The 25744-nt window shown below is 38.4% G+C and overlaps 1 protein-coding gene across 12 annotated transcripts in view; it reads right to left on the reverse strand.

The window, feature by feature from the left end:
* Window positions 1-25744, reverse strand: part of LOC129768389 (probable phospholipid-transporting ATPase IA) — a 250423-nt gene that overhangs the window by 178420 nt on the left and 46259 nt on the right. For 9 of the 12 annotated variants that reach the window (XR_008741670.1, XR_008741669.1, XM_055770008.1 and 6 more), the window contains exons 1-2: window positions 24763-25286; window positions 13350-14251 (exon numbers count right to left, since the gene is read on the reverse strand). The exons of 1 other annotated variant lie outside the window; for it this stretch is intronic. Coding sequence is in view for 9 of the 11 variants with exons in the window: in XM_055770008.1 (XP_055625983.1) it covers window positions 13350-13971 (622 nt within the window). In the remaining 2 variants the exon portion in view is untranslated. Of the gene's footprint in view, window positions 1-13349; window positions 14252-24762; window positions 25287-25744 lie in introns of those variants that run through there. 2 more of the 12 variants (XM_055770007.1, XM_055770010.1) reach the window with 2 other exon arrangements.

Below are 25744 nucleotides of genomic sequence, written 5' to 3' on the forward strand. Positions count from 1 at the left end.
CTGGCATCTCTGGTGGTCTGAGAATTTATTGCAAGAAATCGCTTGAAAACATGCAAGAATTTGCTTGAGAACGAAGTGGATTGAGTCCGCACCACTTAGATTCGGACGAATCGTGTAGCGGTGTATCGAATGTCATCGAGTGTCGAATCAACGAATGACAAAAATCCTTTGACTCGTGTCACTCGCGTTGGAAGGTAATCCACAACGAACGGATTACCTTCCAACGCGAATATTCGACACTCGACATTGGAGGTTCGTAGCTCGTCAGTCGACTACACGAGGCGTCGAATCATCGAGCGTCCAGCATTCGAGGGTGTTCGTAGCATCGTGTAGCGCTGGCTTAACAATCCATGGGAAAGCGGGCGAGTTATTTATATCCCACTCTCAAAAGCTTTAGGGTAAATTACAACTCTCCTGGTTTCGTCGTTCGGCTTCATTCCGTGACGGCTGATAATTATACCTATCTCGGAGCCGCGTGTTGAGGTGGATTTATGGCTCGCTAAACTTGACATTACTTACAGGGTCACCCAACAACAAGGCTGAACAACAGCATGTCAACAAACACACACCGGGATGAAAGAAGTGTCCTCCTGGACGGGTTCTAAGTTTTTTCTCCGACTCTTGCTCTCACTATCCATCAGCTTTATGATGATGAATAACAGAGGGTGAAGTGGCCGAAGGGACGCGATGGAAGGTGGAAAGTGGTAAGTTCAACCTTTTGAAAAATGGAACGAGAGCGAGGATGGAGTCCGGCGAGAAGGGGGCTAGTGAAAATGTTTTGAATAATAATCGTGCGAAACGTGGCGGGAAGAAATCGCGCACAAGGCGAAGTAAATATAAGCATTGATAGTAACAGTTTGCCCATTGGAATTAGTTTCACTCAAGGCTCACGGCGTGTAGAATATTGAACCGAAGCGGGAATCGTGTAGAAGAAACCAGAAATTAATTATGGTAATCGAAATTACTGGAGAGCTAGAGCACTTGTAGCGAATGGATGAAGGAATTGCTAAAAATTGAAAAAGTTGGAAACGGCTTCACATTGTTGGTGGATAGAGATAAGTTCAAATTCGATAGTTCTGAGTGTGCTTTTAGGACACATTCAGAAAGACAGAGTTAATTGCCCACTTACTGAAACAACGACCAAGTTGAATAATAACGTTACAATCGAATTCGAATAGTATCATTTCGATAAACGCAACTTTGGCCATACAAACAAAATAATCAAATTTGATTGCTATGCAATCGAATAAATCGATCCATACGGTTTGTGTGTGTGTGTGTTGTCTCGAGCGGGTTGTGACCAATTAAACTTTTCCAAGTAGTTCAGGGTTGACACGGTAGCAAACATTTCACCTTGCTATCACATTGCTAGCGAGGGAGTTACCGTTTCCATTTGGAGTGACGAGGGAATTTGTCGAGTGCATGGCTATGTCATGTAGAAGCGCACATGCCGCAATTCAATTTGTCACCGGATGGTACGGAATCAGCAGAGAAAAACTTGGGTGGTACCAGAGATGCCAGATCTGCGGAACCATCAGAAGTATCGCGGATGCACACCTTATTAAAAGAAATAATGAACGACATGAAGAATAGAATAACATATAAACAACATGGCATTTTCAATGACCGTTCTACTTCACCAAACTTTTTGGAATTTGTTGCTTTTACCTTGAATGCGATGGAAAAGAGCAAACATGGTGAGGTTCCTAACAATGATTTCAGAAGAGTGTTTCAATGCATCGACATTCCCTCACTACTCTTCAAATTGCAGATAGTTCATTTTGAAAATAATCTCTCAAACCCGATAAAGTTCACATTAGGAGTTCCACGAGGCGAACAGGGGACAAACCAGAATCAGGACGGTTTTGCTGAGTGTTTGAGGATTGACAGGATTGACTCTACTATGAGATGCTTCTATTTGGTTAAACTCTGATTCAAATTAAATTGCCAATAAGTAATTGGGATCGGTCGGAGAAATAAATCGTACAAAAGTGGTCAGTTTGATAGCCAATAGAGAAATAATTGAAATAAATTTCAAAGAAAATTGCTCTGAAATTTCTCAGTACATTTTTTTACAACATTTTAGATGCGTATTTCTGTTTCATTCTACTATTAGAGTGCATAATTCAAAAACAGGGTGCTCTAATCAATGTGCGTATTGGCGAATCGGATTCGACAATACGCCCATTTTTGAAAATTTGTAACTTTTGAACCGTTTATCCGATCTGCATTAGCTTGGGTAGACTGTAGTGTACTCTCTGTAGTTACTCTCCGTAATTGACCTGAAACAGCGAAACTGCACAAAGACCACACTGAATGGAACTTGGGAGCAGGGTTGGCAATAATATTTAAAAAAAACTGGAAGATTGCTATAGAAAAAACTGGAAGAAAACTAGAAACCGTTTTATTTTAAGAAGATCGGCTTTGATTTATCTAAAACTAGCTGACAAGGCAAACGTTGTTCTGCCATATAATGTATTTCTAGAGTATATTTTGGTTGGTAAAAAACGAATATACTTCAAGAGAGTTTGTAAGTTATCGCTCAGATCTGTCGAATTGATCCAAATGATGAAACATACATATGCGTACCTCTTATTTTCGAATTTTCCCTTTTTATTTTAAATATCCTTCTTATATATAAAGATGTGCATAGTCGAATTTTTCAAATCATCTCAAATATTTTCCAAAGTACTCTATCATTCTAATTTGGGTGAAGACAAACTCACAAAATATATGGACGACGTAGATCTGATCAGCCTCCCGTGATGATGAGTTATACGTACGTGGGAAAAAGTCTCTTTTATATATAAAGAAGATGAAAAAAATCGTTTTTATTGCTTCGTGTCCAAAAAATCACTGATAGTAAATCATCGCTGAACTGTTCGACAATGTGATTGATTGAGGAGCATGAGGACACGGCTTCTGGTTATAGATCATTGCATTAAACCTAAACTGAATCCTCTGTTATTTTTCTCCTAACACAAATAAAAGAAATCAATAAATAACTGCGAGGCGCTGAGCCTTAGCTTCGGTTTGACGTTTTTGTATTTTCAGCTTTCATCAGTCAACTTTTGAAACATGTGGAAATTGCAACGAATGAAACGATTCACGCAAAACTGTCATACTAATGTATCCATGCACTGATTTATGCAGTGATTTACGTGTTAGAATTCTGGAGTAATTTTTGATTAGGTCTCAAAATATTATTACAATATTATAATGAGGAACACTCAATACAAAAACAACACAGCTTAAGTATTACTTTGGAATTGAAATTAACAAATGTTGGTATTGAAAAGTTATTTCTCTCTAATTTTTGGTCCTGTTAGTATTTTACATCAGACTTGCCCAAACCAGATTTTGTTATCAAGATAAAAATGAAGATTCCCAAAGTATTTTCTGCTTGCGTTTTTAGAAAAAATATGCATAGTATGCATACTTGCTAAATAAATACTATACTGCATATGCATTTTATGCAAAACAGTCTTCAGAAAACCAACGCAGCGCTGCGCTTGAGTTTAATTTTCATCGGCGCGCGTTCAAAACAAACATGAATTCTCTCTTGGTGCGAAGTGCACAAAATTCATAAGCACGACAGCGCAAAATGTACCCGGCGCAGAACTCAGATACTAAACATTCCTTCTCACCTGTGTGATGCGCGCCTCATTCTATACACACACACATACACATCAAAATCTAGCGCATTCTATATCAGCAGGGTCATGAAAAAGAATAATTTTCAATAAAAATTGATCTCATATAACTATTTTTAATCCTAAAACCCGTATTTTTTTATTTCGCCGTTACGATGCACAATTAAATAAAATCTGCTGTTGTGTAATATACCCACTTTTGAACCGCTCAACCAATTTACGACATTTTAGATGCAAAAAAAAAATTCCGCAGAATTTCCTAAAAAACAAATTCATATGACACATGTCTAGTTGTTACGCAATCTGCGTGCGCGCTCTATTCCAAAACAACGGTTCCAGATGCTGCCAGAAAAAACCTTTTTTAACCAGAGACACACAATAGGGATGAAGATCTAAATAGGAGATAATAGGTTCCTTATCCTTGAAAAAAAAATTGAACTGAAAGGGTAAAAGAAAAATTGAATCGCTATACACTATACACTATTAAAAATTGAAAATATGACCAATCGAATTCAATTTAATTTGAATTTATGCAATTTACGAATTAGTTGAAGGTGAGATGGATGCACAGATTTATGTATTTGAATAGAATTTAAATTTAAATTTATTTTTTGTAACAGAAGGTTTAATATCAGAGGCAGTAGGTGAAGATTAGAATGTGGAGGAGACTCAGAGTAAATATATTTGTTATAAAAATGAAATACGAAACTAAATAAAATATGTATAGGATTTTTTAACCATCACACTAACGGAATAGAGTTCGTTTATTTAAATTGAACATCCTCCTGTGTGCAACACTAGTATTATGAAAAACTTCAAAAATGCTCGTTTTTGGGGTGTTGGACTAGAAGAGATCCTAGTTATCTATAACTTAATAGGAAAATTGTAAAATGCAAACGAAATGTTTGCTTTCAGGAAAAAATTATGAAGAAGTTTGTTTTATTCATTTCATCTTATATTTGTTGTGAAGAAAGCGAAAATTGGTCGGGCTTGAAAGTTACAAGTTTTTTATTCAAAATCAGCATAAAAATAATTTATCTCAAAAACGAAAATACAATCTTTCCTAAATTTGTGATAATCAATGCAAAAAAGTCTCATCTATCCTAGAATGACACAGATAGCTAAATAGCTCTTCTGGTCCGAAACCACGAAACAACAGAAACAAACATTTTAGAAGTTTTCGTCTAAAGATAGGCATTTGAGATGCCATATATTTCTTTTTTCTTAAAAGTTTTCTAAAATACTTTTCAGGGAGGGACCAAAAAAATACAAATTATCGAAAGTGAATGTTTTGGCGAAACAGCTAGTTCTACGGTAGATATACGATATTTGAGTAGAAACGGAGCCAGCTTTTTGCAGATCCATAAAAACGATTTTTTTTGCTTTCGCCTGAAAGAGGGCACTAGGGATGCAGTTTAATAATTTTTAGGGAGTTAATTGAAAATACCTGTCTTTTATTGACGGATTTCATCATTTCAGATTGCAGTGAAACGTTGTGGGTGTAAAGATTTCATTTAAGAAATACAACAATAACCAATAAGTCATCCATGCGAATTTCGTCAGAGAAACCATAAAAAAATACATATTAGAAAAACTCTTTTTCTGTAGCAGTGCTCTTCTTCCGATGTATGGATGACTTGTTGGTAATTGTATGGGTTATTCAAATAGTTGTTTCAGAAGATTTGTGGTCAAAAAATGAAACGTAGGAAATATAATTAAGAAATATCCAACAATTTTTTTCAATTTCATTGAAAAAAAATTGATTTTGCGGTTAGACAAATTTATACGATTTGTTCTAACAAACTTGTATTTTTTATTAATGTTTTCAATCTAGGTGCCAATTAAAGTCATAGAGCAATTTTACCTCAAATCAACGGGCCGCTGACCCGACCCTCTCCGATTTTTTCGAAACTTATGATGAAAACTACCTAAAATCCAAATTTTCGTTGTCATATGATCAATTTAAAATACGACTGAATTTTTAAAAAAGCGTGTTCAAATTAATTGATCTTTCTTTCAAAATATCGTAACGCAAAATGTCTGATGTCTGATTTAAATATAGTTTTTGACAAAGTTGTTTAAACATAAATGAACCAATTGGGAAAAATAACATTTTAAATGTACTGTTAAAAATCTTACTCAAAAATAGAATTTAATATTACAAACTTTTATATTTCAGGACACCCTTCCTTCGAAATTTTTTTTGAAAACCTTTCAAACTTAACAAAGTACAGTGGTGCCGTGGTAAACTCACCAAATTGAAGATATGAATTTCTGATTTTTTTTTTGAAATCTCAATACTTTGTGAAATCGCAATCACTTCAAAAAAGTAACATATAAATGGAATCTACATGCGATTCTACATGAAAAACTATTTATCTATTTTATATGTTACTAGATAACCCGGCAAACGTTGTTTTGCCATAAAAATTATTTCTAGTGAGTTGTTAAATAAAAATAACTAGTGTATTGTAGTGTGTTTAAACGTTTTAACGATTTACATATACGTTAAACGTTCGTTACTCTTGTGTTTGACATACCGAAGGATAGAGCGCCAAGTCGATGACCACCGCCAAAATTTGAAAAAAAAAATACAAACCATTCTTTGTATTCCATTCCCGATGTATTTCATTAACGAATCTGAAGTGAAAAAAGGAATATATTTTTGTCGTAAAGTAGACAAATCGAATGAAGAACATCAATATAAATTTCGTTGTTGCAAATGTATTTGTGCTCTTCATCGAACCACAGAACTCAACATTAATGTGAGCATTGAACGTTTTGCTCAGCTGAGGGGAATATAGCACTGCCGAACGATTTTCCATGTCAATGGGCCCTATTATAGAAATCGAGGCGATAAGAATTTTGCTCGTTAGCTCTATTTTACTATTATAGAAATCGAGCAATTCGATAGCAACGAGCGAGTGATAGCTATCGATGCAAGTGTCAGAAATTTTCGAGTTGTTTGGTTCGCTTTTTGCATATCTTCAGAGAGTTATTTTGTTTTGGTTTGCGTCCCTGGTACTTTCCTTTGGGAAACATTTCAGAAACGCTTAAATATATGCAATTTTCAACACATGTTCGTTTGTTTTGATCAGTATTTGTTTTACGGTGTTGCCAGAATAGTCTATGCAAGGTAAGTGTTCAATCCATCATTATTTATATTAATCATGTTGTAAATTACAATGCAGAATTTACTTCCAGCGCATATTTCAGTGGCTGAAAATGAGTGGACAGACAAATCACCACCAGTACGACTCGTTGAACCAATGAAAGCGAATGTAAACATTGCTCGAGTTTTTTTTTTGGAGGCAGTTCAAATAGAATCCCTGTTAAGGAAAAGTGGGAGGAATTCAGTGAGGAGATTGATGCACTGAGAACATCAATGTGTCTTGGTTTAGAATGGCAGAAAGTAAGTATTTCTTCTACGATACTTATAACTTCATAAGTAAATTTTATCATATTCTTTGAATTACTATCAACCGTATTTCCTACCTAAAAATTGCTTATTCCTGCTAGCGTACATTAGTACGTGTTACTTTTGTCAGTAATTTTGCTATTTATTGCTATTTTATACCAAACTTTCTATACCATATGCTAAAGCTGAAATGTCTTGCAAAACAATAATGATTTTTTTTTAAATTACTGACTTGGATTGACATGAGGTGAAAGGTAAAGAAAACACTAGCACACAACAAGCGAAAATTTAGGGCCACAGGTGGTGGCCCAATACAATAAAGCTATTAACGCCGCTACAACGAGAAATCGACGCTAAAAGAAAATTGCATGCAAAAAAATTGTTTTGCTAAAAAAAGTGGAATTCATGCGTGACTCTTTACGGAATTCATTTCAATTTCTAATAATTATATTTTTTGTAAAGCAAATTGTTCCATGAAGTCGTTTTTATTACACATCCATGCATGCATTACACCCATTAAACTCCATTCGTAGAGGGAATATCAGTTTTCTCCAAAACATAACCATATTAACACTTTTGGAAATATAGATATTTATTATTTTCATAGCCGATGTCTCAAAAAAAGATTTGGCATCCTTTCTATAGTGCTTTGTGTAACATTTCAAACTCGTTTCAAAATATTTCATTACTGCCACTGACATTCGAGCAGAGTAACGAATCGAGCTGTTTTCCTCGATTTCTATAATTCCAGATTTTACTCGGTGTGATAGTGATAGTGATTGTATCGAATCCTCAATTCGATTTCTATAATAGGGCCCAATGTCTGCGTTGTTAATTTTATATATTAAATATTGTCTGTCATTGTCAGTTTTTAGTCGTTGATATATTGGACATCCACCTAAGGTTGCGGTCGTGTCGTTGGTGAATTCTTTGAGAAAATGGATGTACATTTTCCATCTGCCATGCAAGGCTATAGATTTTAGATAACCGCACGGTCATGAACCATGTTTGTGGTAACAATATTGAACAATAAAAGCAATTTTAGGTTGTTGAAATTTGAATGAAAATGTTGTTTCGATGTTGTTTCAATGCTTAGTAGACATAGTCCTGACCGTAACTTAACAATTATCTATTGATCTCCTTGCATTTCAACCAAAATATCTTTCAAAATAAGAAATAATTATCAGAGACTATTCTTGTTCAAGATACCTGAAGAGAATGTATTATTCTGCTACACAGAACACACAAAAGAGCCATATTAATTTTTTGTTGTTTTAGAAGCGTGTTTATTTCACTCGAAAATTCATAACAATTTTCGCTTCACAGAAATGGAACACGAAGCTCAATGACTAGAATTTTTTGTGAGGAAATTACACTATCGATTTCTACAGGGCGTATTTTGTCGATTATGCAAATTAAAAATGTGTATATGAGGTAATCCAATTTTTTTGTAATTTTGCCATCCATTCAGCAAGGTATGGAACCGAATACATGTAACGTTGTAATGAAGCTCGTATTACATTTCATTCATTTTTTTTGTTTGTACACATGTTTTGTAATATCATGACTATGCATGTGTTTAGACCTGCCAATATCAAAGGCTGCGTCGGCGTTGCTCATGATAGCGTCTGGCAAGTGAATGTATTTTTCCTCACACCGCTTCTGATTGTTTAGAATCGCAGTCTCTCGCTCTCTACCTCTATATCGTTCGCAAGTCATTCTACGTTGAGATGGTGAACGTTAGGAACATTAGAAACATCAGTACCATTGAAGAAGAAGATGGAGAGTGTCGTTTCGAACGGTGGGTGTCAACGATGAACTCCAGATTGTTGTTTCTTCTTTGAATCACAATTTCTCGCGTCACTGTGCAGTCGCCTACCATGACTCCAGCATTAAATGTATACATTGATTAGAATTGATGAAAATAACGTGATCGTCTCCTTGCAAACCGAGCATGTATGATATGAAGAATTTCAATAATTCATTATGTTTATTCAAAAAGTCTTCCAGATCGCTGTCAATATGCATGGCTTTAGCCGAATTAAGGTTATTGGCGCATGTGAGGATGAATGTTCAATGAAGTGAACTTAGCGCCATATGTCAATTAACAACGTAAATAAATTCGCTCTCTTTGAAAAACAAACCACGGGTCGATTATTTGAATATTATTTATACCAAAATACTAAAATCGCGATTAAAAATAGGAGATGGGGATAAACTTTTGAGGTTATATATAGTTTAATGCCAAATTTGAGAAAAAATAGAAATCAAAATTATTTAGATTTTTTTTGCATAGGGCCACCCTAATCGGTATTAAACATATGGTAATTGGTACCCTAGCGGTATCATATATAGTTTACGTCTTATTCTCATGCCTACCAAGCTTTTTGTGCATAATTTCTTGAAAATCGTTCGAGCCGTTTCGGAGGAATTCAACCACGAACATCGTGACACGAGAATTTTATATATAAGACTAGCTGACCAGGCAAACGTTGTTCTGCCAAATAAATTATTTTTACACTAATGTATTGTAAGTGTGTTTGAATATTTTAACGATCTTTAAAATAAATCGAATGTGACCGATAAAAAAACGAATTAAATGATTTGAACGAAAGGTTATATTATGTTTCTTGGTGTATTTCATTAACGTAACTGACATGTTTGATCTCTTAAAAGTTAAACGTCAACTGAAAAAAAGTAATATAAGTTTGTCGTAAAGTAGAAAAAATGAAATATAGAAAATCAATATTTATTGCTGTCTCCTTGTTAGAAAATACGTGCATGTATTCATATATGCATATGAGTGATCGGACAATTCAATCGAAATCGACTTTTACACTCTTAAATTCGTTCGCCTTGTCGCGAAACAATGTTCAAAATAAGTCATCCGTATTTGTGGTTTAATTTACTCTCTATCTGATCGGCATAATTCCGGAAATAATTCTAAATTGTTGAAATTTGAATGAAAATTATTATTCGATTTCGTTTGGATGCTAAATTTGTTTTGAATGTGTTTGAATGCTAAATTTTGCGTGTTTATTCCACCCGAAAAACCATTACTATTTTTGCTTCATAGAAATGGAACATGGAGACCAATGTTGTTTACGTCGAATTGCGTGACAAGGTTGTCACATTTGCTCAACTCGATTGGACTTGAGCTTGAACAGAATGCAAAATTGCGCTTTTTCCATTCAACAGAATACAACCAACAATATGTGGGGACGAATACGATCGAACTTCATTTTGTGTTTGAACACATGACAATGCATTGCGCTTTGGCCTGGCTATAACTAAAGCTGTGTCGGCGTTGCTCATGATAGTGTCTCGCAAGTGAATGTATTATTCCTAGCACCGCTTTTGTTGATTGTGTAGTAAGAATTGCAGTCGTTCAATCTCTACCTTCGCGTATATGTCGACCATAAATTGTTGGTACAGCTTACGATATCTTGAATTGGCGTTTCTTGACCATGTCAAATATTAAAAAATATTAAAATCGCAATTAAAAATAGGGAATTGGGGTCAAAATTTAAGGTTATATGTATGGTATGAAGTCAAATTTTTGAAAAAAAAAATCCAGATCTTTTTTTCTGCATAGAGCCACCCTATTCGGTATTAAATGTATGGTTATCGATATCCTACCGGTATCATATATAGTTTACAACCTATTCTCATACCCACCAAGTATTTTGAGTATAATTTCATCAAAATCGGTCGAGCCGTTTCGGAGGAGTTCGGTAACAAACACCGTGACACGAGATTTTTATATATATAGATATCAGCCATTCCTTGCCAAACCGATTAATTTGGTTACATCTCGGGAACGGTCAGTCCTGGGATACCAAGTTTAACATGTATATAGTAATTATATATTATTATATATCAGCCATGCCAAAGCGATTTAGCGGTTCTCAGATTTTCATGAAAAGTGGTAGTTTCGTTCCTTATCGCAAACCATTAAAATGACATTTTTGGAAAAAATGATAAATTTTTCACCCTAAACTTCCATTCCATTCACCCAAACAAAAAAATTCAAATACGGGTCTGTGTTTTTGTGTTTGTGCATGTGTATGCAAGTGGGCGCGTGTGTTTTTGAATGTTTGTGCATGTATGCACGTATGTGCGAGGGTGTTTGTGTATGTGTGTGCAAATGTGCGCGTGTGTGCACGAGTGTTTGTGCATGTGTGTGCATGTTTGTGCACGTGCGCACGTATTTGCGCTTGTGTTTGAGCATGTGTGTGCAAGTGTGTGTGTGTGTGCACGAGTGTTTGTACATTTGTGTGCATGTTTGTGCACGTGTGCACGTATGTGCGCGTGTGTTTGTGCATGTGTGTGCAAGTGCGCGCTTGTGTTCGTTTGTGTTTGTGCATGTGTGTGCATGTGTGCGCGTGTGTGGGCGTGTGTGTTTGTGCATGTTTGAGCGTGTGTGCGCGTTTGTTTGTGCATGTGCTAGATGCCGATTGTTGCTGTTGCTGGATACATTACCACTGATGTCCCAATTACCTAAACATTATCACTACTGGACCAATCGTATTGTATACTGACTAGGCTAAGGAATGTTCTCAGATGGATATTAAACTTGCTACTAGATACCGTTTTGTCTCATATTCCGAATAGTCTCAAATTCTAAACACTTCATTTTTAAATGTAAATTTACTACACTTTAATGTTATAAATAATTGAATAATGAAAGCCCTGACATTCTTTGAGGTATAAGCTACATTTACAGGCATTGATTTAGCCTATAATTTAAAACATCAAACATTTGCAAAAAAGTGACAGTCAAAACCAAAGATAAAATGCTTGCGTTAGCAAATTGCGTAAAAAACAAGCATCGTAATTTGTTTAGTTTTTGTTGTTTCTTTCAATTTCTTTGTTTGCTTTTTTCATGTTAAGTGCTAGAAAAGGTGAGAATATACAACAAATGGATGAAAAAGTGATATTTTATGCAGAAATATTCATTAAAATTAGTATTGAAGTAGTGTTCCGAACACTTCATTTTAAATGTAAATTTTCTAAACTTTAATGGTATAAATAATTGAATAATGAGAGCCTTGACATTCTATGGGTTATGGGATTCATTTTAACATCATTTACAGGTATCGATACAGTCTATAATTTATAAATATTAAACATTTGCAAAAAAGTGACAGTCAAAACCAATGATAAAATGTTTACGTTAGCAAATTTCGTAAAAGACAAGCACCATTATTTTTTCAGTTTTTGTAGTTTTTTCAACTATTTTGTTTGATGTTTTTATGTAAAGTGCTTGTTGCCATTTAGAAGGCAACTTCATTATCCCCCTCTTATAAACCCCATCCCCCTCAGACAGCCAGTTTTCGCAAGCCTCTTTTGAGGCCAATTTAGTATCAACAAGAGCGTTTTGCATGGACCGGAAGAGATGATAATCACTTGGAGCCAGGTCCGGACTATATGGTGGGTGCAATAGGACATCCCATCCAAGCTCCCGTAGCTTCTGGCGGGTCATCAAACATGTGTGAGGCCGAGCGTTGTCCTGGTGGAAAATAACACCATTCCTATTGATCATTTCTGGCCGCTTCTGGTCAATCGCCTGCTTCAAACGGTGAAGCTGCTCACAGTAGAGAACCGAGTTGAGGGTCTGGCCATAGTTGAGCGGCTCATAGTGGATGATTCCTTTCCAATCCCACCAAACACACAGCAAAACCTTCCTGGCCGTCAATCCGGGCCTTCGTTGCAGTAAAATATGGCGAATTTCTTGCTTGGTGGACTCCATCTTTGACGCGCTATAACTTGATACTGAAAAGGACAATCACAACACTGTCAAAACGACACTTGTAGCACTGACTGTCGTCTTTAAATAGCCGTATAGTATGACCCGATGCGATAAGTACAACACAAGATATGTTTAAGTGTTGCCATATATTGACAATATACGACATTCCTTTTTCCCCAACCCAATATAATACGGAGCAGAAGCGAGCGCACACGCAAATGCGAATTACCCTCTTCGACAACATGAACTGGAGGAGGTTCTTCACCAAATTATATTGGTAGAATCAAGGGTTCGTGCTGACCTGAAAGACTTCCACGAAGGAAATCATTTGGAGTGATGGAATCACAATCCACAAATGTTCATTCAATGCGAGAAAATCTGTAGGAATTTATCAATTCAAAGAAGTCTACGGCTTTACGGCTACGGCTGGCATCCCTGGGTGGTGTAATTTTGGGTCATGCAGTTCAAAAAAAGAAAAAAATATAAGCACATGGAACATTTTTATTTATTTCTCCTTCTTACTCACCTGCATACTCTTTACATTTGCGCCTCAGAAAGGACGACTTCAGGCAGCGCGGCCGTTCCATGGTTGCGTTCATCTCGATGTGTGTCGAACTGCGTTTCCGCCGAATCGACGAGCTTTTGGATGACTTCATCGACGCAGATGCCGACCGATCGCTGCGGTTGTTCTGTGACAGCACCGACGATCGGCGGGATCGAGACTTACTGCTGGCGGCTCCTGTCGCTGGGTTGCTGTTGCTGTTGGAACTGACACTATTGGGCAGGAAGATCGAGTTCCGATGATTGATGGCCGTCAGACGGGACGACTCGGAAGCGAGATTGGTACCGGTCGCATCCGGATCGTCCGTTCGGCTGAAGATGGTGTAAATCTCCTGCGGGCAGAGGATATTTGGCAGAGGCGAGGTTATCGGGGTAATGTCATCCGCATCCAGCAGACTGCTGCAGCGATTGCTGGACATGTTACTTATGCTGAGAGTTGGTCGGGAGGCCGAATTTGGCATGTTCATTGATCCCGGGGGTGATTGCCTGGGAGGCGTAGCGCCTCCCAGCGGTGAGGTCCGCATAGGCGGCGGTGGTGTGCTCGGCAACGGGGTTATGGGAGATAAACTATTCACACTTCTCCGCATTTTTCTTCTCTCTCTTCTTTTTTTATTTGGCTTGCTGGATATGGCACTGATTTACGAGAATAACAGCACTTTGACACAGACTTCGAATTGAATTTTCATTACAAACAATAACACTAATATATAATAATCTCAAACTTTGTGTTTCACTACACCACTTAACATAACTTATAACGAAATTGGTATACAAATTTCCTTAAAACTCCTGTGGCGCAGTGAGATATTCGTGGAAATAACAAGAACTCATTCAAAAAATTTAAGCTTTTACGGTTTTTCGAGGGCACTTCACCGGAAAACGCGAAAAATGACATTAAAATTCATACACAATCACACGAACGCGAGTTCACGCTGTGGCGGTCCGGAGGTTAGTTATAGAAACGATTCAATCGCACGAAACAACTCAACCTCCCCCCCTTTTCCCGAATGGCGTCCTCTCGCGGTTTGGTGGATACCCGGAGAGGTCCGGATTGTTGCGGTGCCCTACGAGGCGGGTGTGGTCGGCACACGGGGGGAGAAAAAAACGGCACTTCTGTGCGGCATTATTTGTGCCTATACAAATTAAATTTTTCTCTGCAGCGCTAGCAACAGAAGCAATAGCATCCTCTCTTCCGCCCGTTTAGTTGAGTTTGATGTGCTGTGGCGAGGCAGGTTTTTTATGCCAAACCACGTCCCACCGACGCGACGATAACCCTACCGGCTTCATGAAGCTTTCCTGACCTATTGCCTGCGGGGAAAGTTTGCTGCTCTGTTGAACGACAACGAGAGCCACTGCGATGGTGATGATGATGGTGGTGACGACGCCTGGGGGCAACTATCGGAGCGTATCGGTGACGTTAAGTGGGACGCAGAGATTGACATAATTGTTTCATAAATATGTGATTCCTTCATAATGAATTCGTTTTCGTTTTAAAATAAATTCGTTCTTTTGCGCAGTAAGTTGGTCATGAGGTTACTTGCGTTGGTCATAAAAAGTGAATACGGTATGGCACGAGTTTTCCAGGGAAAACAAGTTCAGAATAAACACCCCAAAGAACCTGTCGGAAAAGTTTTTTCAGCACCGCAAATAGTCATAAATTCACTTAGTCCTTGCATTAATTAGGCAACAGCACACAATATTAATAGTCAAAATTGTATATGTCGGTCCAGTATCTCACAGGGTCGACTTCTGTCCGTTCGATTCGCCAACATCTTTGAAGATGAATGTGTTTAACCAGAAAATTAGCAATGCAATAAATTTTACGAGAAGCTAGGATGTGAGGTATCCTCGATCGGGTAGAATATTTCCGTGTTTTTAACCCTCAAATTTTGTGACACAGTGTAGAAGGTGATTAAAAGAGTGGGAGAAAACTTGTTCAAGAGCTTAATGAATTCAATTTTGACAAATTTAAGCCTGAGTGACGGAGACCATCTGCAAGTTGAGATCTTAAGTTTTAGTTGGGACAATTTGCTTTAAAAGCAAAAAATGACATTTCTGTTGATCTTCTTCACTGAACGAATTTTCCATAGATAAAATCATTAACATGTGGCGGAACGTTGAAAACCGTTTACCATTCTTATCATAAATGGCGCTCAAGTTCCAAGAAGATCTTCACCGCTCAAAGGGAGCATTAGTCGCAACTTTTCTAACACGTTCGTCACCCGACGCAATCCGGCTGACTTATCAATGTTGGTCAAACTTTGTTTGTATTCATTTTTTTCAATTTTAAGACAAACTGGCAACCAGTGTTGCCACATTTTAATCTGTACCAGAGGGGTTAAAAATCTTTCTCATCTGTACATTTTTCCAAAAATCTGTGCAATCGAAAATATTCGTTGTAGAGAAAAAAAAAATTTATTAGCATGAAAAAATACACATTTATTATTACGAATACTACATTCACATGTGCAACTCATTCGTGCGTTTAGTGATGCTTATACATAGTTTTTCTGAATCTAGACTGCATACTATCATTTATTAAAATTTTCGAGCTGCCGCCACGATGTTCTATCAAATCTTTTGATCTCAAAATTGCGTTCATCGTATCGTTGCTGAGCCGATTTCGAAGCTTATTTTTGTTCTGATTATATTCAGAAAAAAATCGCTCAACAATTACCAGGAAGTGAGGCATAGTGAGAACGTTACAAACAAGCCGTCCAATTTTTGTCCACCAACCCTGCACATACTCGTTTTCTGATTTTCTTGCGGAGCTCCTCAATCGTCGTGTATCGTGTTCCCTCAGTGTAGATTACGTGTACAAAAACCCCTCTAGGATTTTCAACAGGACTAAAGTCTGGAGAGCGAGCCGGCCAGTCCAAAACATTAAATTTTTGGTCCTTGATCCGTTGCTTAGTTTCCTTGCTGGTATGAATAGTAGCGTTGTTTTGCTGAAATGTGATTTTCGAAACTCGAAACTACACCGCAGCGCCGCCTAGGTGTAGATTTGTACGTTAGATCGCCAATAGCGTATTCATAACGAAAAATGTATTTACAAAATTGAAATATGGACGATTTGTGTATTGTTCACGCGAATCTTTAGCTGCTTCCAGGAATAACGCAAGTGGGACGGATTTTCAGGTGCAGCGCATAATAAAGGAGAATATGCCACAATATTTGGCCATGCAATATAAGGACCAATCCCGTATGCGTATATCTTAACTGAGACGAGTGTATATAATATGTTTCGACATATTGGTTGCTTCGCGAAGTTCCATTCCATTACAATAACCGCTCATGAATTGCAGAACTTAAATTTAAGTGTAAAACTATCTGGTAGCAGTTTTTCCGGAAGTAGCTTCAAAGTTGAAACTAAATATTAAAAGCAGGAAGTGGGTTATATCTATGGTATAACCGCAATGGTGACGTAGGATTATCATTTATTTAGTGATCATCTGTTTGAAATTGAATCTGAATTCATTATGAATGAATGAATAAATGAATATTTGGGGGACTTCGAAAACGAGAGCGTTACGCTGGAGGTACAAGGTTTTATGCATCCAATATTGGATACGAAAGTATCCTACTGATGGGGAAGAATAATATTCATAATCTTTCCTGCTAATTGCACTTGATTGAAAAATCACAGAACTAAATGTATTTGGTCGCAGTATTATATGGATAGAAAACATCAAAATAAACTCTTTCGCTTGCATGTAATTTTCAATTCCAAAGGGAACTCGCTGATTATTTTGCAGCAACGACATATTTCCGGATTCTCCTCGATTCTTCTCGAAATCCACCAGTGGTTCATGCTAACAAAACCAATTATATTTGGTCGCAGTATTATATGGGTAAAAAATATCAGAATAAACTCTTCCGTTCGAATGTAATTTCCAAATCCAAGGGGGCTGACAAATTATTTTGCAGTAGCGATGACATCTTTCCGAATTCTTCTCGATTCTTCTCGAAGTCTACCACCAGTGGTTAATGCTAACTTGATAACCACCTGTTAATTGCACTTGATCGAAAAATCACAAAACCAATTGTATTTGGTCGCAGTATTAAATGGATAGAAAACATTAAAATAAACTCTTTCGCTTGAATGTAATTTTCAAGTCCAAGGGGGACTGGCAGGTTATTTTGCAGCAACGATCACTTTTTTCCGGATTTTTCTCGATAACCAGCGAACGTGAAGAGTTGCGCGCGTGTATGGGTGTGTGTGTGCGTGGCAGTTGCTCCGATGCCTCAAGCGGAACCAATTTTCGATGCTGGTACTCTCTCGGTCGTCTTCTCTTCTTCCTCTGATGGATCGGCTTTTCTGCGCTCCCTCACAGTTCCAAACAAACTGAATGCGTTTCAGGTCAGGTCCGGCAAGGTAATGAATCCCTTGATCCCTCGCCGTCCAGCTCGTCCAGCACGTTTAGCTCGTTCAATTACGATGTTGTCTTGTCGATGTCCTCACGAAAACTGAATGCGTTTCACCACCAGAATATCGCTTAAGTATGCTTTTTGTGCGTGATTGAATCGAGAATAGGTGTGGTTTACGATGGCAATTTGGAAGGCAAACTAGAGGGGAATGAACTCTCTGAGTTTGAAACTTTCGATGAAACAATAATCGATTGAAAATTATATAATTTTCGCGATGCGAAACATTTTCCGTTGCGCGCGCATACAATATTGGATATGAAAATTTTCTACTGATGGGGAAGAATAATTTTCAGAAGCTTTCCTGTTAATTGCGATTGATTGAAAAATGACAAAACCAAATGTATTTGTTTGCAGTGTTATATGGATAGAAAACATTAGAATAAACTCTTTCGCATCAATGTATTTTTCAATTCCCAGGGGAACTGGCAGATTATTTTTCAGCAATGATTAGATCTTTCCGGAATTTTCTCGATGCTGAATGGCATCCAAACGAAGAGTTCCTCGCGTGTATGTGTGTGGCGGCTGCTCCGATGTCGTCCCGGGGAACCGTTTGTGGCATCACTCTCCTCCTGATGGATTCCCTTCTGACCTAAGGTGCACAAACAGGCTCTTGGTGACAGCGTTCATCCGCGCTTTCATGATAAACGAAGAGCTTCACCACAACAGCGACAACATGCTCCAATCGCTGTTCAATTATAACTGAGTAGATTTCCGAGCGGTGCTCGCTTATATACCGATTGGTGATTTCAATAGACTGTTTTGAAAGCAATTTTAAGACTATTGAAACAAGTTTTTGGATCAGAAAGTAACAAGTAGAGAACGCGTAGACATTTTATCTTTCGAATGAAGTGTTTATCATACCATTTCGTTCAGTTGTTTAGGAGCTATTAACGCTCAAAATCTCGGTCTCCGGCGTAACGCTTTCTTTTGCGAAACTTTGATTTTACACCCCGGTATAGAAATGAAAGACGTAGTCCTACGTCAAAAAATGTATTCAAATCAATCGCCACTAATGTTTGTTCGCGCATCATTGAAGATTGGTCGTCCGATATGAGCTGTCTATTTTGTTGTATTACTAGTTTAATTAAAAATCGTATTGAACGTTAGCTTTGTGTTCCGTTGGTTTCAATTCTTCCTCAATACAAAGTTCTCATCATTTCATCCACACAGAACGCAGAAATGGGTCTATATATTTCCATGAGAATAATTTCATTAGTTTGATGACTCAAGTAGTAGGTTCAGCGGTGCCATGTTGGAATAACGAAAAATTTTCAAAATTGGTTTGGGGAAAAAGAAATTTCGTATATTGTCAATATATGGCAACACTTAGATATATCTTGTGTTGTACTTATCGCATCGGGTCATACTATACGGCTATTCAAAGACGACAATCTGTGCTACAAGTGTCGTTTTGACAGTGTTGTGATTGTCCTTTTCAGTCTCAAGTTATAGCGCGTCGAAGATGGAGTCCACCAAGCAAGAAATTCGCCATATTTTACGTTTTTACTACCTGCGAGGTAAAACTGCAACGAAGGTGGCCGGAAAAATTCGTGTAGTTTATGGACCCGATACTGCAACGATTCGCACAGCACAGCGTTGGTTTGATCGATTTCGTTCTGGTGTAGTGGCTGTCGAAGATACACCCCGTACTGGTAGACCAATCGTCGTGAAAACCGATAAAATCGTTGAAATCATCCAAGTACACCGGCATGTGAGCACTCGCTCGATTGGCCAGGAACTGGATATAGACCATAAAATTCTTTTGAACCATTTGCAGAAGATTGAATTCCAATGCGATGCACTGCTGAAACGGAACGAACTCGACCCATTTTTGAAGAAGATGATGACTGGTAATGAAAAGTGGATCACGTACGACAACCTAAAGCGAAAAAAGTCGTGGTCGAAGCGCGTTGTATGGCAGCTCACCCTAAGAGAGGGGGAGGAGTATCTAACCACCATAGAATTATTTATTGTACCCTAAATCCTCCACATGCCAAATTTCGTTTTATTTGCTTGATTAACTCTCGAGTAATGTAAAAATTTGTGTTTTATTTGTATGGCAATAAAATGGTCGATCAGTTTCATAAGGACGAATTTCTTTACAAGGATCGTCTGGAAGAATTCACGTCGGACGGTGCGACGTATGTTTTGCCCCAGATCAACAGATTGAATGGTTTGTTCCATGCTAAAAAACCAGAATTCACGATGCTACGTGAAGAGTAGAAAGATTTTTGTTTGATCATTTTCAACTTATATCTGCGAGGAATCTTATGTTGTTTCAATGTCCAATGGGATTTACAAGATATGGAGAATTGATTCTGTAGCCTAAAGATAAAATTACTCCGTAAGGAAATCACAGTTCCAGAAAACTAGCACGTAAAGGTTTGGTGGACAAAAATTGGATGCCTAAAAGAATTGACGGTTCGCTCGCCTTTTCGGCGCTACAATGCCTTGTTTGTAACGTTCTCACTATGCCTCACGCCTCGGCAACTGTCGAGCGATTTTTTTCTGAATATAATCAGAAAAAAATAAGTTTGGAAATCGGCTCGGTAACGATACGATGAACATTATTTTGAGATCAAAGGATTTGGTCAAACATCGTGGTGGCAGCTCGAAAGTTTAAAGAAATGATAGTATGCAATCTAGATTAAAAAAAAACTATGTATAAGCATCATCAAACACACGAATGACTTGCAAATGTAAATGTGGTATTCGTAGTAAATAAATAAAGGGTGTAGAAATTTAATTTTTAGGGATTATATCTTCAGCTTTCGCTTATAATCAGATAAGAGTGTATAGATCACGTTGGCCATGCTTCACTGTCAATTTTTCGTAAATTTGGAAAAATGTCGTCGAACGAAAAAGAGCGTCGTGAATTAATCCTGTGCACTCATTTCGAGAATCCGGAGTTGTCACATCGGGACATCGGTAAGATGCTGGGAATCGTCCAATCCACGGTCAGCAGAGTACTAAAACGATACTTCGAGAACCTACCCATCGACCGGAAGGTGAAGAACGGCAAAAATGGATGCTCCATCAGTGAAAAAGATCACAAGCGCGTAGTTAAGCAGTTTAGACGTGATCCGAGAAGTTCGGTCCGGGATGTCGCCAATAAGCTGAATTTGTCAAGTTCATTCGTCTAGCGGACCAAGCTGCGAGAGGGCTTGCGTACATACAAGGTTCAGAAGGCTCCTAACCGCGACGAAAGGCAAAACATGGTGGGGAAGACGCGAGCCCGGAAGCTGTACACCGAAATGCTGACGAAGCCGCATTTCCTGGTAATGGACGACGAAACCTACGTCAAAGCGGACTTTCGTCAGCTGCCGGGCCTGTTGTTCTTCTCCGCAGAGGACAAATTCAGCGTTCCGGAGGAGATTCGCAAGCAGAAACTATCCAAGTTTGCCAAAAAGTACATGGTGTGGCAAGCGATCTGCTCTTGCGGAAAGCGGAGCTCCCCCTTCGTGATGACCGGCACGGTAAACGGGCAGGTTTACCTTAAGGAGTGCCTACAGAAGCGCTTACTACCACTATTGAAGCAGCACGTTGCCATCTTCCATCTTCTGGCCGGATTTTGCTTCGTGCCACTATTCAAAGGACGTGTTGGAGTGGTACGAAGCCAACGGAGTCACCTTCGTGCCAAAGGAAATGAACCCGCCCAATGCGCCGGAGCTTCGCCCAATAGAGAAATATTGGGCGATTATGAAGCAGGCCCTCCGGAAGAACCCAAAAGTTGTCAAATCGGAGGCGGACTTCAAGAGAAAATGGATTTCTGTTCAAAAAAAACTACAACCTGACGTTGTACAGAACCTTATGAACGAGGTAAAGAGGAAGGTGCGAGCATACGGGCTTGGGCTCGAAGTATGAATAAAAAGAAAATGCCAAAAGTTGTTTAATAGTTTTTATTTTACTGTCTAAAATTTTCAAAAGGATCGGTCTACTGGGCGAATTTCTACAGCGTTTTTTCCGTGATGCAATTTGATGTGACACACCCTTTATGTTATTTTTAATGCTCATAAATAATTTTTTTCTCCACAACGAATATTTTCGATTGTACAGATTTTTGGAAAAAAAAGTTGATGGGTCTGGGCCTAGGGGCACGGACGGGATTTTGACATGGGGCTGTGATTGTGTGTAGTAATTGTATTAGGATTGAGTTTTTTCATTGTTTAAAATCTGTAATTTTTCTCTTTTGATGCATCAAATGGAAGCCCTAGAAAACCGTTTCCTGTATGAACTTGTATCCTTTAAACAGGTTGGATGAGATAACGTGGTAGAATCTGGAACCACATTCTGTTCAAAAATGTACAACAAATATCATTAAAGTCATTACGACTCTTTTCTTCTATTTATTCAATTATGCAGTAGAGAACAAAGAGTCATCATGTATCATTTTTAAACACAAGTCTCAATTAAGATCTACACAAATATAAGCCTAAGTCAAATAAATCTATAATTACAGAAATATATTATAGATAAAAATAGCATTCTCTCCTTCGTTGCCATGTTGTCCGAAACATTGTTTGTGGGCAATTGTAATAATGTTATAGCCAGGTGATGTATATTTAGTATCCTATGGCCATGAGTTCTCTCTTGGGAAGTTCGTGTAGCTGCTGTAGTGAATTGATCTCATTGGGTGTTAAGTTCTGTCTATGATAGGATAGGGAGAGAATAATGTGCATGTGCATTCGAGGAAGTGAAGCGGGTTTCTTAGTAAAACATATATATCCGCATAATATTAAAATCGCGACTACTCAAGCTATCATAATCTGATATGTATGAGTATACCCTTTCGATCTTCTAACACAGCAGCCAGTTAAATTTATTAACTGCATTTCTTTACATAACCAAACATCATGCTCGATATTATGACATTCAGGACCTCAATTACATAAATTGTTAGTAGCAAGACCTACACGATAAAAACGTGAATTGAGCACGAATTGATTGGGCAACATACAATACAATAACTGATAAAATTGTTTACTTTTTTACTATATTCACTGTTCATGTTTAAGCAAACAATTTGCTGGATAAATTTCCTGTCTAATGGTATATAACACAATATATGTCGCAATAACGATTTTGAGTAATATGTGTTTGAAAGCTCTCAATAAATCGTTACATTTTTCGTGGAGTGACCCCCCTATATAGAAATCAAAGACATAGTGCTACGTCAAAAGTACAGATGAGGAAGATTTTTGACCCCTCTGATACAGATTTAAATGTAGCCATACTGCTTGTGAGGTATCCATGAATTCGTACTTACTTAGGAATACATTACTTGGCACAGTTCTGACACTTCTTTTCGAAAACTGATAAAATTTCTCATTGAACAATGCCTTCACACTATGTCAGTTAGTATAGTTAATTAACATTTCACAGAATTTGTTTAAGAGGTTTTCGCTTTATCCACACTAAGAAGTCAAGCTTCCATCTTTATTACTTTCGTTGCGATTCCAATTGCTAACATGAATAAAAAAGCGTCAAATTCGTTGTTTTTGGTGAAAAATGCAGTTTGCTTTCTCAGGGCAAATCGTTGAGCAGTTGAGGGTTATTTGAGTTGATCAAAACAATAAAGTTAATCATGTTTTTTTGGGAAAAATAACGTAAACCACTAACTTTGCTAATTGTAAGATGTAATGGCATTGTTTAGTTGGAAATTTACAAGTTCTCAAACTTGGTATTCATAAATATTAAAATTGAGTCATGTAGTACAGTATAACTCCGATTATTGAGGTGTATGAGCTATTTCAACATGAAGACTATGTGTTATCTAAACAGAAATCATTAAACTATCCATCTGTGAATCGTGTACACCAGTGGTTAGATTATGTTTAAACCATGATCAACACAAAAGAGCATTGCCACTGACAAGTTTCGAGAAGGTTTATGGAATTACTATGGGACTGGCTTTCGCGGATAAGTCGTACCGCGGGCCATCCACTCACGGATATTCGAGGTTCTACTGTATTTTGAGTTAAAATGAGTTTAGTGCACAAAATAATCGAAAACTCAGAAAAGTTTGAGTCAAAATCGGATGTTTGCTCATGAATCATTCGCGATGTGGTTGATAATCATTATATCGCTAAAACCACAATATCGAATCTCACTCGTGGTGATATTACTATGCCAAAAAATCCAATAACACCGAGTCTCACTCGTGGTGCACTTGCATATCATAGGGCGCAAGGACGCTTAGCAGGGTAGCGAAATTACTCGATGCGTGACCCATCGAAGCATTTGCATTTGGTCAGCTCTTTTAGAAATTAAATCGTAAGTCAAGGAATTAAATCAAAATACACACATCGTTCAAATCCATCTGGTTTCTCAACTCATCCGACGGATTCAATGGAAGCACATGTGGATCTATTGCACTACATTATTTTTTATGTATTCCAATGTCTTCAAATCTTCCGTCTCTTGCAACCTAATTGTTTTTGCATGATGCCACTACATTTCACAGCAAAACTTTACCTTCCCAAAATACCATTTACTTGCGCTAATTTCTTCATCACTGATCGAAGTTCCGAAGCTCTGATTGAATCTGAGTGGCAAGTTCGAAAGTACCATGGGAGCCAGCCCATGGTACTTTTTGCTGTGTTGCTGATACAAATCTCACTTTCACGCTAATGAAGGTCCTGCCTTATTCATTCACTCCATAGATTAGCAAATGAAATCTAATTTCTAGCCATAACCGTCGACACCAGCTCGTTGGCACCGCACTATTCACCACCTGCAAAATCCACATAAATGTGCTCACTACGATGCATCGGCTGCAGTTCTTATCCCATCCCCAGAAGAAGCTGATGATGACCTTCCGGCAAAGATGTCCACCCAACATCGACATAACGACGATTCGACAACACTACTCTTCACCGTTCGCAATGACTTGCAGTAGGAGAGGCTGGAGAACAGCAGTAGCAGAACTTGACACTCCCCCTTCTTCTTACCATCATCACAAAGACCCACTTACACATAACGCGCGCGCGGGTGGATGAATCAAGTGGCACTCGTGTATCACTTTAAAACTCGCGAGTTGAATCTTTTAACCAGCGTGCGTTGTTCCGGTTTTCACGTTTCACGATCCCAACGCGTCCCGCCTGATGCTCGAAGGAACCGTTCAGAGCGAGAAACATCGACGACGATGACGACGACGACAACGAGACGCTACCGCTCCCGCGAACGACAAGAAAGGCACTGTGAACTAGGGTATGAAAATCCCGAAACGAGATGGACTGGACTTCAGTCCCACCCTCGCTTCCACTTTCTCTCGTACTACACTCTCTGCGGTTGGAATGCCGAACAGCGTTGCAGCGAGAATGATCCTTGAAGGTCGGTGGGTGGATGGTGGATTTCGGGGGATGATGGGGTTTGGTAATGTCTTAATCGTTCCGGCTGGCAGCAGAATCTCTAGCCGAGCGCCGCACGGTTATTGTCCTTCCGTCGGGCGAAGCAGGATTTTCATGCTTGTGGCACGAGTGGCAACAACGAACTGAGAACGGACCGAAAACTATTCCACGCTAGGAGCCACCGAAAAACGTGCAACAGCCAAGCGCGCGCGATGATGGCGCTGGCGTTATGTTGTTGTTGATGACGCTAATGATGGCGATGATGATGGCGAGCATGACGACGATGGTTATGGATGCGGCCGTGAAATCGCTGCCAAACGGCTACAATATAACATTGTTATGCTCGTACTACGCTGACTACGGAGTAGACAGACAGACAGCTATAACTTGATTGTGCATTTTATGGAAGGCAGCCCACAGAATCGGGAGGAATCGGGAAGTCTAATCGCGCTGTGATCCTGCCAGTGGCCTGTACGGGCAGCTCAAAGCATTCTTTAGTCGCCTAATACATAGCGCTGGGAAATAATTTGTTAGATTCTTGCCCTCTATCTCGCGTTCTTCCGTTGCTTGCTTTTTGCCAAAC

Source organism: Toxorhynchites rutilus, chromosome 2 (genome assembly GCF_029784135.1).
Source record: "Toxorhynchites rutilus septentrionalis strain SRP chromosome 2, ASM2978413v1, whole genome shotgun sequence".
NCBI lineage: Eukaryota > Metazoa > Arthropoda > Insecta > Diptera > Culicidae > Toxorhynchites > Toxorhynchites rutilus.